We start from the raw sequence: 15,637 nt of genomic DNA on the forward strand, positions 1-15,637 counted from the left end.
AAAATCAATCAAAAATCAAACTCTGCTAATCTTTCTTCTTTTTTTTCTCAGTTATCTGGATACCCTGTGACTGCTACTTCTCACAGGTTTGTCTTTTTTTTACCACGACTTCTCGAATGGTGAACGTGAAGACGCCGTAGCGTGTGTATCGTTGCATATTTGTCATTTTGTGTGTACAAATCGCACTGTAACATCGCCCTATTTTGAAATTGCCTTGTTGTCGTGTCTCTGAAAAAATGTTTTTGAAAAAAATTGTGTACAACACCAGGCTTCGTAAAAGTTAACCACTATGCTAGCAATGCTATTTTGGGGCAGGCGAGTGTTAGGGCTTGTGGAATCTGTGCCAGAGTGCATTGAATGCTTTGCCCTTTTTGTTATTCTTTCAGATATATGAAGATAAATGTTCCCAGACAAACATAAAGTCCCTGATATTAAATCATGAAGCAGGAATAAGATCTCTACTGGACCCGTGATGACACTTCCCTATACATCTCATGTTTTCTTTTAATGTGCCTAACCAGCTCTGTTGTCGTCTACATGCAGCTAAGCGCGCACCCTTAAACATGCGTAAGTAGAACGTTTTAATATGACACAAGCGTCGCTAGGGCCGTGCGTTTCGTGATCTATCTCGTGATTAAATATTCACAAACGCTGCTCTGATCTACGACGACCACTCTGGCATGAAGGGCTGAACAAGTAGTGGAGATAATTGCCAGTGAGATGCACAAACAGCATAAATCCACATGGATGCTCATGTGTGCAAAGCCACTCTCCAAAACGTTGTGGCCCCTTTAAATTCCGTTTGTGACCTTTCCTGTCACAAACTCTTTTTCTAAATCAAGTATTAGTTTGTCAGTCCTAAAGCAAAAGGGACGAGAGACCTCATCCAGCCTGAAGGAGTGAGATTGTTTATGGCTTAATTTCTGCTCTGCAGGACATTTTTAATATTTATTAGCAATGTAGAGGACAGCTCCTGTCAAGACAAAACATCCCCGCATCCATCTGTCAATCCAACGTTAACGCCTCAGTGGAAGAGATGCTAAAGAAGCCATTTGGTGACACATTGACTATGTTTATGTGCACAAATTAATCTTGCTGTATTTCCGTCCCTCCACTTTTCCCCCACTTTTCTGTGAAGTCCTAGTTTACTTGCACGAGGTGTCGTAGATTGTATGTATTTTGGATTCTGTGGCTTTTTGCTATAAAGGGACTGGATGTAGGGGCAAAAAGACAAATGTTCTTTGTGTGTTTCAACATAATTCCCATTTTAACATTGACGGTCTTCATTGAATAATTATTAGGCTGTATAAAGAAAGTTTAAAATGCAGTGCAATCTTGATTTTCTTATACCCCAGTTTTCATAAGGTTTAGTTTTCTAAGTTATTAATTAATTAATTAATTAATTAATTAATTAATTAATTTATTTATTTTTGCTGAAAATTTGTCCCAGTTTTTGTTCAAACGTGTCATCACACCATATTGTATCATAGACGTATCGACCATTTTGATGCTATAGGTCTTTTGTTTACTATTGAGATGTGCCCTGTCTTGGTGTTCCCTCTGTATTTCTGTAAACTTTGCCTGCCAAATTTAAGCATGGTGAGGCGTTGTTGTGTGACAGGATGCAGCAACTCCTCACACGGCCCTTTGATAAATGAGACGAGAAACACCATAGTGGTCAAGAAAGAACTTGTAGCAAAGTACGAAAATGATGAACACGTGTGTGTTCACACCCACATCGACATATTTTTTTCTAGAATATGTTCTATGCAGGCCCACTAGTTGAAACACGGCACTCTGATTAATATTGCGTTTGTGGAATATGAGTTAAGCAGGAAAATCGACTTATTTTTAGCCATCTCAGGGGGCGGCCATTTTGTCACTTGTGTCGACTGAAAATGAAAATAATCAGAAGCCAAGTTGCCCGCAGACCGTTGCTGCAGCTGAGGTTCATTACTGTCACATTTTGTCTTTTGGGGGCTTTAGATGTCATCCACAATGGCTTGTTCCTGCTCTTCGCTCACCCTCTGCAACTCCAAAATAACTGCTCGTCTTCTTTCGTTGGCAGCGTGACAGCTTGTCTGCTCATAGTCTTGCAGAATTGAGCTACATTCATTGTACATTTAGGGGTTCCTGTCCCGACAGGTACCACGCACTTGGACATATCCCATAGGGCTAATTATTCGCCACCTAAGTAACGACCCATTTTTGAAAGGCCAAAAAGGTGAAGTTGTGTTCCCAAGATGGTCAAGTCAAATGTCAAGGATGTGAAAAGTAGTATCTTAAGGCCAACGCTGAATTCCAGACTTCTTAAAGTTGGAACATAATATCCGAGTTTTCAGAAAGGTGGCTTCACTATTTCATCCATTGGGACATATGAAATTGTAAATGTGGTTAAATGTTGTTGTAAAACACAATATTGTGCACCGTGTATATACTGTATTTTACTTTTTGCCAGCGAGCGGCTGTATAGCTCTCGCTTGAACTGGGAAATGTTTTTTTTCATGTGTGAAAGCTTTTGTGCATTTGAGGGACTCGTCGCCACATCGTGCAACGCCAGTTCATACTTTGAATCGCTGCAAAACCGAGGCTCGCCGCTCTTGAAATGTTATGGCAGAACCCCACACGCTGCCAGGGTGCACTGACTGTGCTGTGGAGGCTTGCATAGTTACCCCAATCCCGCCCCGAGCCTATTGTAATTTTGTGCTAGACCTACAGTGGCTCTAATGGATCCAAAAGGCTCAATATTGGCCTGGTGGATGCAGGGAGCCATGCTCCATGCTGCAGGCACAATCAGAAACATGCGACTAGGACAGCAGACGTTCCTGCGAGTAAATGAAACGAAGAGGCAGTGTTTCTTGTCCGGGATTATTTTTAGATTCATACATGACAGCCGAGTAGGGATTCGTCCTCTGCTTCCATGATAACGAGATGCGCGAGAAGTAAAAGGTGACAGGCATGTTACCCCATCCCTGGAACAATAAATAAATCAACCTATTCTCCATCGTTCAAATTCATTAAACAGACTCTCAGTGGTAAAAGAAGTTGAAACGCTAGGCGGGGAGCATAAACAAGTCAAGGCCAATAAGAGATGTCTGACCTGGATAATGCGACAGCTGTGCCCAATGACGCAGCGAATTAACAAGAGAATGAAAGACCGCCAAAAATATGGTTGAAACGTCACAAGTGGAACAAAAAGTACTCATGTACAGGTAGAAACATTTTTAAAAAATGACTAGGTTTTAAAAAATATATATATATATTTATTTGTTAAAGAATGAAAATGTCCTTTTCAAATCAAATTGAATGGTAGCAAGGCTGCGGTCTGACTCCCAGTTCTAAGGTTCAGGGTTCAGATCACAGCTCCATCCTTCCTGCATGGAGTTCATGTGCCATTCAAATGCGACCCTACTCAGCACAAGCGGTATAGAAAATGTATTTATGGATGGATGAATGGGAGCACTCATTAGCATAAGTGAAAAAGGGTCTGCTCAATGACTCCTTCTAGGGTCCGCTTGGTGAATAAGGACACGTGTCCGCAAGCTGGTCTTCCGCAGATAGATGAGGGGGGAAGAGGATCCCTGATTTCCGACGTATTGTCGAGACTGCGCCGTCGTAAAAGAAATGAAAATCCATCTTTAATTTCATGCACCGCAAAGGACCAAAAGATTTGGATCCAATCGAACGTCACAAAGTAGGGAGCAGAGAGCTCTCCAGTCATCATCGCTCGGGAAGAAAGTCATCAAGTTCTCAATGGTTTCCATTTGGTGTCGACAAAAAGCCTTCGCAAAATTAGATTCGGGAAAAAAAAATGGCCTCCCGTGGCTTTGATTGATTTGCTGATTGAAACGCGGTCGCCAAAACTATTGCGAAATGTTTATGCCTGCCACCATAGTTAAATCTCCAACTGGGTGCCTCCAGTTCTTCTTTGTTATTTGTCTGCACTGTTTTTCCACTTGTCTTTTAAGATCCCAAATGTCTCGCCTGCTGTTATTTATTTAATTGTATTCTCTTTGTGGCATTGAACATTTTCATACATTTCTGATTCTTTTCTTTCTGGTTCTTTACTTTGATCGATTGTGACCAGCTGTGCCGGAAAGTACGTTTGCTCACCTAAATGGATAGTCTTAAAGGAGACGTGTAATGACATGGCTGAGATTGCTTTCGTCAAGAATCAAGAATAATGGCACCCGTTTCACACTCAGGTTTGACGGATCGGTTCTGTGGAATGCAAAATAGCCATTGCTAACCCGCCCCTCTCTCTGAATACAGTTTTTGTTACCATGAATTGTAATGTATTTTACTTTTGTACAAGCATTTTTAAACTTTCCATAATATGTTCCTTTTCATTTTTTGAGTTTGTTGAGAAATAGAAACATAGAAAATATAGTCAAATGCCCACCCCCCTGTTAGACATAACAAACACATCTGCGACACACTCGACTCGCTTATACCTCACCATGTCCTATGACGGGGGAGGTTTTCCATGTCCAGGATCTCCTTAACGGACATCACGTCAGCTGGGATGACGGGAACGAGATCAGAGTATGTGACTTCCTCGTCACTGTAAAATAGAGAGAATGAAAGTGATTGTCGTTCGATATCAACAGACGACGCATTGATCTATACTTTACACGTTAGCCTCTTTCTGCATCAGAGCTGTAACAGAAGATCCGGCATATATCCATTTTTGTGACCCGGTAATTAGATTACATCAGCACCCGTAACTGGTGTGACGTATAAATATATGTCATATGCTACGATTGCTTCCAACACAAAAGGGAGGGAGAATGTATTTACTTCACCCCTCTTGCCAACCTCTCCTTGGTTTGTTCCAGTCCACTTCTTCCTTGACAATTGAGCTATGTTTTTGTGGTTCAATAAAAAATACTACGGTATAGTATATTGTATGTGAAGCCGCAAAACCTGATCCAGGGTCCCATTTTTTTTCCACCTTTTTTAAAAAAAATTTTATGTGCGGTGCGCAATCGCTTGGTGTGTGGTGAAGAGTCAACACATTTTTTTTTCACAATGGTCTACTTAATTTATCTGAGAATATTCCACAAACCAATTTGCGCGTCATATTTAACTTGTCGCGGCACTCCCTTTCACCGACATTCACGCCTCTGTTACAGTACGGATACACGATACTACCTCATCAAGTGGAATATTCACAGGATGACGTCCCTACGTTGACAGACAGTTGATGTCTGTGTTGGTTTGATTTATACAGGGCGGTGACTACGAAAAAAGGCGGAAAACAGTAGCGGACACTTCATCCTCGCATATTCTTTGGCTCTCTTCTGCCACTAGAAGGCGTTAGCTGTTTCCCTCGTCGAACATAATATGGGAAAAAAGACCTGGAAGTTTAATTTCTTCACATACTCCCTGCTATCCCGTTGGAAAAAGTGACAACTCTTATCTTCGCAGACAGTAAGGAGCTTAAAAGGATGATGTTTTTTTTGGGGGGGGAAAACTCTTGTGACAAAGGCGCAAAAGTCAACAAAGACAAACAAAACAGCAAAGTGTCGGTAAGAGCATCTGACAGGCAGGCGCTCTTTGAAATGTCAATAGCGCTAATACGCCGCCTCAGCATGACGCTTGTGGATAAGCCAGCAAAGGAGCTCCGTTGCGACTTGTCGGTATTCTTTACCAACACACGTTTGCAGAGCCGTTACGTCGGAGTTTGCGGATCTGGTGCACTCCACCGCAAGCCATTCTGTGCTTTTCTTTGTACATGTAATGCAAATTAAGCCTTCCTTCTTGAGAGATTAGTGTTAAGGACGCCGCGTGGAGGCTTTGTCGTGTCGTGTTTGTTTTAGCCTTTCTCTTCCACTAGAAGCCTTCTCTCCTCTTGTGGCACAAAATCGAATCCACTGCATGACCTGTTTTTGCTTAAGTGAGATAAAGCTGATGAGCACATTCCTCTCATACACACGCACACACACACACACACACACGTACTCACAGTCTATTGGGAGCTTATATAATAAGGTAGAACAGGGGCCACTGATGTGATCACGAGATGGTTAAGACAATAAAGCTCAATAGGTATTTATATCATAGTGACAACTCATTTATGTATGCTATGTACCGTTTTTTTGGGGGGGGAGATTCTATCTCCGCAGTAATGCAGAGGTGTCAAAAGTGCTCACATTGTTTACTTAAGTAGCAGTCCAGGACGCATGTGTTAAAAAAGATCCTGGCAAAAGTATATAGTACAAAGTACAAAACTACAAACTAGGAGTGTGCATCTCTCCAATAAAAGACGATTGGATGTATATCTTGTTACATGGGTACGATACGATTCAAGAACGGTGCATTTTCAAGAAGAACGGTTCGATTACGAATCGATATGGTACGGCTGCAGCTTTTGCCATCTTTCTTAATATGTAACAACAGATAAAATTATCCCAAAGCCCAAACTATTTTAGTTAATTACATTCAAAGAAACAACAAATCATCAGCAACACCGAACCGATTTATACCTGGTGTGCGTCTCTCATAAAAAGAAGATTCGATATGTATCTCGATACAGGAGGTGGGTTACGATTCAAGGATGGTATATTTTAAAGTGTTACGATTTGGTTCGGTTATATCAAAACGGATTGTTTAAAATCGGTTTTCATTTCACCCCTCAAAAATGTACTGAAATATAAAAGCAAAAAAATATTTTTACTGCCAATTATATACAATATCCAGCATAACAGAAAAAAAAAATCAAACCCCTCTCTTTCATTACTATCATGCTATCATGGACATGCAATCAAAACGTCGGGTTCCCACAGCTTTGACACTGAACTGACTGACAAAAGATGCAAGATTATTTTATCATAACAACTGAAAAAATACCTGCTGTTGTTTTTTTCAGATTAGCCAGAGACTTTTTTAAGGCGTAGATCTCAATCAGTCAAGAGCTCAACACCTGTTGACTTTAACCTGTTGACTTTTGAAAAAAATTTTTTTTTTTACACCATGTCATCATCTGTGACAGTTGAAAAAAATAGCAAGTCATTTCTTTTCAAATGTAGAGATAAAAAAAAAAAAGTCATCAGAAGAGTAAATACACAAGTACGGCCACCTGACAAATTCACTTAAGTATGATAACAAAATATTTGTAATTCGTTACTTCCCACCACCGCAGTCATGTACTCATGCTGCGGATGCATGCAGACAGAAACTCCCGCAGACAATGGACACGACACGCGTGTAAACCTACACCGAAGCCCCGGCGTGTTCATTTAAAGCTCGCAAAAATCAAGTTAGCTGACCTTTGCAGGCCTCCAAAATGAGAGGGGCGTTTTTTTAGTCGTCATCAAGGTCACTTGAGGCATACTTGTAACTGGAGAATGGGGTGGGGCCCTTAATCCACAGATGACTGATGCACTTTTAGCATTTTAATTTATAACCGGAGGTGGGACACTGAAAGGCTGACTGCGATGGAGCATGTCATCAAGATGCATGTTGCAGTCAATGTACCGGTTTTTAAACCCTGGTTCAAATCCAGACTGAGGGTTATCAAAAGTGGGCTTTCACACGTCACGAAATCAGATTATTAGATATCATCTAGAAAGTAAATGGTTACTCTATATTTCTTTCAACGCAACAGAAGTGGAATGATGAGCGAGGCACTCGGAGGGGAGGAATGGGGCAAAGTTAAGAGACATGGGGTTGTGGTCAAGTTTGTCAAACAAATAGATCCATGTTCAAATCCAGGTTGAGATTTTTACTCCTCAGAGTTGGGTGAAAAATGGTGTCAGAGGTGGGATGACTGCTGAGGTGCTTGGTGGATTGGACGGCGGCAACTGTGTAGGAATTAGGGGTCCCGCCTGCGCCATCAGGGTGGTTTTGTGTACATGTGTTGGAGTCGGAATCCAGTGGAAAAATGGCGTAATGAGTGGGGCCACCTGTACTGTGCCCATTTGGATGGACTCCAAAGATGATTAAGAGGATTGGAATGGGACGACTGTGTGGGCCTATCTCCGAAACATTGGGTGTTAGTCGCTATTGACGGAACATGCCATCCTTAAGGATTGTGTTGGAGTTCTTTGAGAAGTTGTCAGAAGTAAGATAATGGGCATTCACGCTGAGACATCTCGTCATCAGTTAATTAAAGACGACTTATCAAATACTTGTCAGACACTCTTCAAAGTTCAGTAACAAATGGTGTCAGAAGTGGGGTGATGGGTGAGATATGCCTCTTTGGTGTCGTCGTCAAGTTTATCAACGCAGGAATTCCTAATCAAGTCAGGTTGAGGTTACGACTCGACATGTCTGAGGCAAATGGTGTTGAGGTGGGTGTGGCCGAATACTGGTTGAGATGGCTACTCTTCAGATTTATGTGAAAAATTGTGTTGGATGTCAGAATGGGGGAGGATGGGTGAGACACAAGGGGGAGTGGAATCAGCACAAGCCCAACACCCATAGTGCTGCACGGTCAGGAAATATTTAAACATACTTTTAAGATGATGATAATTTGTTCAATGAATTGATTTCTACAGAGGGATTGTCCCACGTTGTTGTCATATTTATGAATGGAGTACGATGATATTTCCCCCTAAACGCCCGCGGAGCTCAGAATCTGTCTGCCTGCGTCTCGATCAAATCCACCAAAACGTCTACTTTCTGTCACCAAATTGTCATATGCGCCGACGGCTTGTCCATCATCCGCCGGAATGCCCAGCGAGGCGCAACGTGGTCTGCCAAATTCCCAACCACTGTAAACTAGATTTGCCCCATCACGAAAATATAGATGCGCCATATTTCTTCAACCAAATATACTCACGGTACTTGTGAGCAGAATTTGGTGAAAACGCCGTTTCGACTTTACGACTCCCGATTGTTGTCCGCCATTTTGTCTCCAGCCCCATAGTAAAAAAAGCAGAATCTTCTAGCGATTGTGCTCCATCCAAAAGGAAAGCCATTACAATGGAAGCTAAGCTGTTTATCACAAAAAAATCGGAGAAAGGTGAGACGGCGACGAACATAGCATTTTACTTTAGAGATTTAGGGAGTATTAAAGCGTTAATTCCGATTTACGCGGAAATTCGCATTACGTCGCCAACGTAGGAACGGAACTCGTTCGTAACCCAAAAACCGCCTGTATTATGATATGCATTTATGTGAAGGCACTGATCTTGCTTTCCCCCAATAATTAGAAAGCGAATTGGTGTCAACATTTTCAAGTGATCACTTCTACAACATTCCGAGAAAATCACAATGTCTCATTACGAATGAGCTATTTTAAGAACAGGCCTTCAGGCTAGTCATGTGGTCCGAGTGAAACCTGATTTAGTCTGTGCTTTGCTGCAAATTTTAGGTGAGCACTCCGTTGTGGCACAACCGTGTTGTTAAAACGCGTGCTCTTGTTTCGTCTCAAGACAAACAGCATCTCACATATTTACTCAGGTGCGACAGACAGCTTCCGTTGCCAGCTTCTAAGCCCCGAGGCGTCGCTTTCAACCAAGCCCCTTATTTTACAAATGGCTATGCAAATCCACACGACACTTCTCGTTTTTCTTTTTGTATGCAAGCCTGGGAAATTTTCCTCGTGTTTCATCACGGCACGCACAGAACAACTTCTGCTTTTTTTTTTTTTTGGGAGGTCTTATTTTTGTTTCTTTCTTCTTTGTATAGACTCCCTTTGAGAGTAAGCTGAAAGGCCGAGGCCGTTGAATTATGTAGCGCGCAGCCCGCGGCCCCTCACAGTATCGCTTCGGCACGCAGATGGCGTCACATGCATATAAACGACTGACAAACACACGGGCGTGCACGCTGCGTACGCCACCTTGCATTGTTTGTGCTTTGACAACATTAATAACAGCTTCCTCAATTTCACGCCGAAAGGGGAAATAAAAAAAAAAAAAGGGGAAAAAAAACGCTGCGCGAGTAAACAGCGAGACGAGTCCGACAAGCGCTCGCATCTGAAATCAAATCTGAAAGCCTTCCTCCGAGGAGGACATTTCACAGTGTTACCTCCCGCTATCAAGTCTGCTGCATAGTTTTTGACTGGAGGCACATTGTCGTTTGGGTTCTCCGTCTGTCCGTCACATTCCCATTTGAAACTCATCTCGGGCAAGCCGGCCCCATCTTGGAATCTGGCGCTAACGCAAGACGCAAGAGGATTTGGCGAGTCAAAAAGTCAAAATGACCATATCAGAGCCAAAGACAATTGAGCATCCCGCAGTCAGATAGGATACTTGACAACATCACTGTCAAGAAAACGGCCGAACTTGACGCCCAGCATTGTGGAGTACTGAGTACTAAAAAACAAAACGAATACAGAATTCAGCACGCTGGGATGATTCTGAAATGAATGAAAGTGCGATTAATCAGATCCAACCTCCCAAAACAACTCGTTTTTTTTCTCGTAATTTTGTTTTGTTTTGTTTGTTTTTAGTGTTCAGTTCAAAATGTCCTGGCTTGGAAGCACCCGGATTCCTGGGGGTTCTGGTGTGTACAGTCGCTTGGTTTTGCACCTAGAGGTGAAGGTCTTCTTGTTGCTGCGCGAGGACACCTTCATACTGTGAGACATGCTGGATGACTCTTCCTCTCGCTCTCGACGTATCGCTGTTCTGGTTTCCATGGTAATCCCCAACAGGCACCTGTGGAGGTGTGTGGGAGGGAATTGGTTCAGAGTGTTTCTTTGTTCTGAAGATACCTAAATGCTATATCTATGGTGCGGCAGTGGTGAAACTGTGTGAAATGCTCAGTGCAACATTCAAACATGATTTGTTTGTCTAAGGGTGCAAAAGGGTTCTCAAAATGTTGTGTTAAAATTTTGAAAATGTTCCTTCGAATCTCTCAAATTTTCAATTGAAAATTCTCAAAGATATCTCTTGATAAATTCTTTAAAATGTTGATTGGAATTCTCAAATGTTTCCATTGAAATTCTCAAGAAAAGCGTTGACATTTTCTAAATGTTTGCCTTAATTTTCCTCAAATTTTCTTTAAAATGCCCTAAATTGTTCATTAAAATTTGTCAATATTCACTTAAGGTTTTCCAGTGTTCCTTTGAAATTATCGTAAATAATATGTTAAAATTCTCCAATTCCCCCTTCCTGAAATTTCACATCTTTTAAATTATCCAAAATGTTTATATATAATTCTCAAGAAATACTGAAAATCCTCACACTTTTTCATGAGGTTTTAGGAAGAGGAATTTTAGGAATGATTAAGTGAATTCATTTAGTTTCCGTGGGAATGATTGACAATTGGAAATTTACACATAGAAACAAAATAACGATAAACATTTTGTCTCACATGCAGATATGAATGTCCTTCCCAGTCTTCGTTTAATTCACCTTTACCAACTGCAATGTGGCACACTGTCCGTTTCCCACATATTCCCGTTAATTTCCGTGGAAGAAATTCCAACTTTGAAAACGCACCACTATTTGTTCATTCATTGCTGATTCAATGTCAGTGGTTCTGAGGTGTTTTGGGCCTGGTGAACACATGTTATTTCCGACCCTTATTAAATGAATCACCCCTTTTTGTTTTGCTGCTAATGACTCTCCCGTTGAGGTCCGCCGCTCTCCACCGCCATTAATCATACAGCTGCTCCCGGTAAGCGAATGGTCTTATGCGACCAAACAAACAAAATCAGGTCGCTGGTGAGTTATAGCTTCATTCATCCACTTGTACCAACGGCGGCCATTTACACAAATGCAATGTGTCTCTTTCAATTAATTCATGTCGGGAGCATCTAGGCTAACGGGCTAATAGGCTAATGTGCCTCCCTTGTTGGCTCCTTTGTGTCTCGGTGGTGTTAAGACAAGAGGAGAGCGTTGTTTGTTAACTGACAGTTTTATTCCCAACTAATTAAAATGGACCCATAGCCAAATGCAACAGCACTTTTTTTCTTTACACTGCATAGTCACAGCGGTGAAAAACATGTAAGAAAATTCTCCAACCCGGCAGACCCAACTGAGGCTAGGAGGGCTGATATAAGGATGGTATAAATAAACACATTTTAAAAATGAATAGGAATACAATAAATGAAATAAAAATAAAAGAGTAATAAAAGGCCACTACTTGTGGAATAGAAAATGACACTATCAACAGGTGGCCAAAGAACACAAAGTATTTCCTGTTCTTATTGTTATGGGGAAATGCTTCGTTCCAACTGAAAACAAACCGGCTCTCCTTTCTTCCCCCATGTGTAATTAAATCCTACATCCATTGCGGCCTTTCAAAGAGAAGACCAATAAAAAAAAAAAAATTAAAAATCCAACAGACTGTACAAACAAGTAAAGACTCTCGAGAGAAGCGAAAGAAAGAGGGACAAACCTATCCAGCAACACAAGGTTGGTTAATCAGCACGGTGGTTTTATAGCATCGAGGCTAGACGCATGCTCTAAATTGTAAGTAACCTTTACAGAGCAAGACGGGTGGAAAATCTGCATGCCACTTCTTCTAAATCAGGTCCATGGCCCTGGTTCATGGTACCATTTTTAACCAACTCCACTATCAAAAAATTGCAGCATTTGAAAACAATTCCTTCATTTTCTATAGCGCTTATTCTCACTAGGGTCACGTGTGAGCTGGAGCATATCATGGCTAACCTTTTGAGGGAAGCAAGGTAAAAGCCACACAGGCAAACAAGCATGCGCGCTCATATTCACCTATGGACCATTTAGTCTTCAACGAAGACTAAAGACAATGAACATGCTTGTCTTTGTACTTTGGGATGAAGCAGGAGTACCCGGAGAAAACCCACGCGACCTTCTAGAATACCATGTTACGTCGCAATCATAGGAACGAAACTACGTTGTAAACCAACTGTGACTCAAAACACCCTGCGAAAAACGACAAAGAAGTTAATCAATGGTAAGAAGTGCGGGGCTTTTTATTTGCAGTCAATCTGCAAATTTAAGGATTACGTGTCTTTTTATGAAAGTATAATGAAGTACTTGAAGACTTTTTATTGACACCATTTTACTCTTGACGACTGTTGACCTCGACCCCCAAAAGTTTGGGGAATAATGCTTGAAGTACTCGCATTAGCTCATTCACTGCCAGCCATTTTCAGACCCTCTTTTACCCTAACGTTTGAAAAAAATGTGACCAAAAAAAATATAAACAAGTTCCTGGGATTGAATGGCTGGACTGTGAAAAGACAAAGACAAGAAATTCGTCAATGGCAGTGAATGAGTGACTACGGACAGACTCTGAAAATGTTTGAAGTTGCGAAGGCAATACATTTGCGTGTGGATGAAAGGCCCAAATTCATTGACAAACCTTCGTTTTAGAAAATATCTGCGGTCACTCACTCTTTTCCTCAAGGAAACGGTAAAATCCGCCGTCGGATCGCAATGTTTCTCTGGAGCCAAAACACACTCCCTCTGGATAACTTCTCACGTTCTGTTACGGTCTCATCCCTTTGTGCTCTGTCCGGATGAAGCGACACAAAGCTCCGACACTGTAAAGTCGTCAAATATAGACCCATGACCACCTCCCCATGCCTTCGGTCGCACACACACACATATATAAACAGTAGTCAGGTCGAATTAAAAGACTTGTGCTGGCCATGGGACGAAGCAATAGGATATGATGAATGACCAAAGCAGCTGACGGGAACAGCCGGAATGCTCTCGGGGGGAACAACGGGCTTCACATGTCTTCTTGATAACTTTGCCTGAGAGAAAGATATGTTTATTTAATGCACTGGAGCCTCTCTAAAGTCTAGTTAGTAGAATTTGGAATTTGACCAAAGACCTCTGTACCTCATGATGCTCAGTTCATCAAGTGTCAGAGGATCAACTCGCTTTTTCTTGAGCTTTTTCCTTACCACTTACTCCAAAAGAAACCTGATTCTCTTTCTGTACCCAATGTGACACAAACCGTGAACTTTGAACCAAGGTTCTCAATGAACCGTGATTTTTGACGTGCGGTTAAGGTCCCAGAATGTGTTGGCAGGGAATATTTACTGCTGACATGGTCATTCCATATGATCTTGTGTCCACAGGTGCCATTTTCACTCTGATTGGTCTTCAGACTTGGAACAGAACAAGTGTTTGGATCTTGAATTTCTTCTTTTATAGTCACAGAGTTTCCGTCTTTTTGGACTGTCACAATTTTCCTCATACTCAACGGGCAGTCGCCTCTTGCCTCATCGCAACCCCCTAGTACCACCCTCGGCCGTCTTTGTAACCAGATCTGTACTCGATATTGGCCTGGTGTAAGAGGGGTGCTGTGTAATATGTATGAAGTGTACACTGGACCTCCTCATACTCGCGGTTCAGCACACATGCGGATTCACTTATTTACAGATCCCCCCCCCAATATCGTTTAATATTTTATAATTTTTTTTTCCTTTTTTGTATTTTTTCAATTATGCTGTACTGCTTGGTTAACAAAAAAAGTGTTAAATGGCAGTATAGGTCAGTGGTAGCGCTCTAGAGCCTGATTTTTTTCCCCCTCCCAACATCTACACTATTTTGTGAAATTAATCAGGATTGGCAGACTTCAATTAGGGCTTGAGCGTGTGCTATTAATCCGGTAAAAAATGGAAGGAAGGAAAGAAGCATACTTTTAATTTCATGTAATTAAAAGTGGCCTGCTGGTATTTATTTTTTTTTTTTGGGGATTAAAAAAACAAAAGAAGACTTTTCTCTTTGCAAATGCTACTTTTCCCCTCAAGGGCACTTGATTATATGGAAGCTTGGAGCGTTATTTATAAGCTCTTAAATGGGCACGCACCTGCCTGTGGAATATATGCAGCACAATATGAGCTTGAGTTTCCAGCCCTGCCCGTCTCATCATGACACCAGCGATGACTGTCAGACTAAGAATAACCAGTGGGACAAAGCAGCTGAGACGGGCTACCTTTTATTAGTGAGACTTCCTGCTCCGTCGGGGATCAGTGCTATCTTTGATTACTTGTTGGGGCTTTCCATTAAACTTGAGTTGGTGGAGATGCTGTGCAAAAATCAAAGTCCGACAAGCAACCGAAACCAATCGGTTTGGAATGTTATTAAGATTTGACTGGAGGAAGTACAGCGCCTCGATAGACCTTTTCAGATTTTTTTTTTTTTTTTTTTAAAGAATAGGCGCTACCATGGTCCTTCCGGGTGGCAGAAAGTGAATACTGTCGACTCTGAAAACGATGGCACAATCGGGTTTTGTTTGGGGTTGCACCACCAGGTATACCCCAAAAGGTTTTGGCATTTTTCAATTCCCTTAAAACAAAAACAAAAAAATAATTAATTAATTAATCCAGTGTAACCTGTGTGTGAGGACAATAAATTGAGTAGATGGAGTAGATGCCGTAAATGGTCGTACACAGAAGGATCGCAAGCGATGCCTCGATCGGAGTAGCCACTTCTAAATGGACAGATCGGGAACAAAATGTCCATCATCACATTTGTGGAATAAATTTGTCTCACAGGTATGTATAAAATGTTTGGTTAGCTTGTCTTTAAACATAGTGGCTAGCTTACTAGCTAACGTCAGCTATATTGCGAAATATCCAGTTCAGTCTGTGCCACTAATCGGAGCAATTCTGCTCAATATCATGCTAGGATAGAACCAGGAGTTCGGAACATTTAGACTGTCAAATCCCATTTGAAATACTTTTAAAGTAAACTCCAGTTCAACTTCCCTCATGTATTCAGTGAGATCATGTGTTCCCTTG

General features: G+C 41.6%; 1 protein-coding gene across 1 annotated transcript in view; it reads right to left on the bottom strand.

The window, feature by feature from the left end:
- Positions 1-10,534, bottom strand: part of myom3 (myomesin 3) — a 50,332-nt gene extending 39,798 nt beyond the window's left edge. The window contains exons 1-4 of the mRNA XM_086037773.1: positions 10,479-10,534; positions 10,200-10,262; positions 9,976-10,103; positions 4,460-4,520 (exon numbers count right to left, since the gene is read on the bottom strand). Of these exons, the coding sequence (XP_085893899.1) occupies positions 4,460-4,520; positions 9,976-10,103; positions 10,200-10,262; positions 10,479-10,534 (308 nt within the window). The remainder of the gene's footprint in view (positions 1-4,459; positions 4,521-9,975; positions 10,104-10,199; positions 10,263-10,478) is intronic.
- Between the last annotated feature and the right edge of the window lie 5,103 nt (positions 10,535-15,637).

This window comes from Filicampus tigris, chromosome 8 (assembly GCF_054856515.1).
Source record: "Filicampus tigris isolate MCC_2025a chromosome 8, RoL_Ftig_1.0, whole genome shotgun sequence".
Lineage (NCBI taxonomy): Eukaryota > Metazoa > Chordata > Actinopteri > Syngnathiformes > Syngnathidae > Filicampus > Filicampus tigris.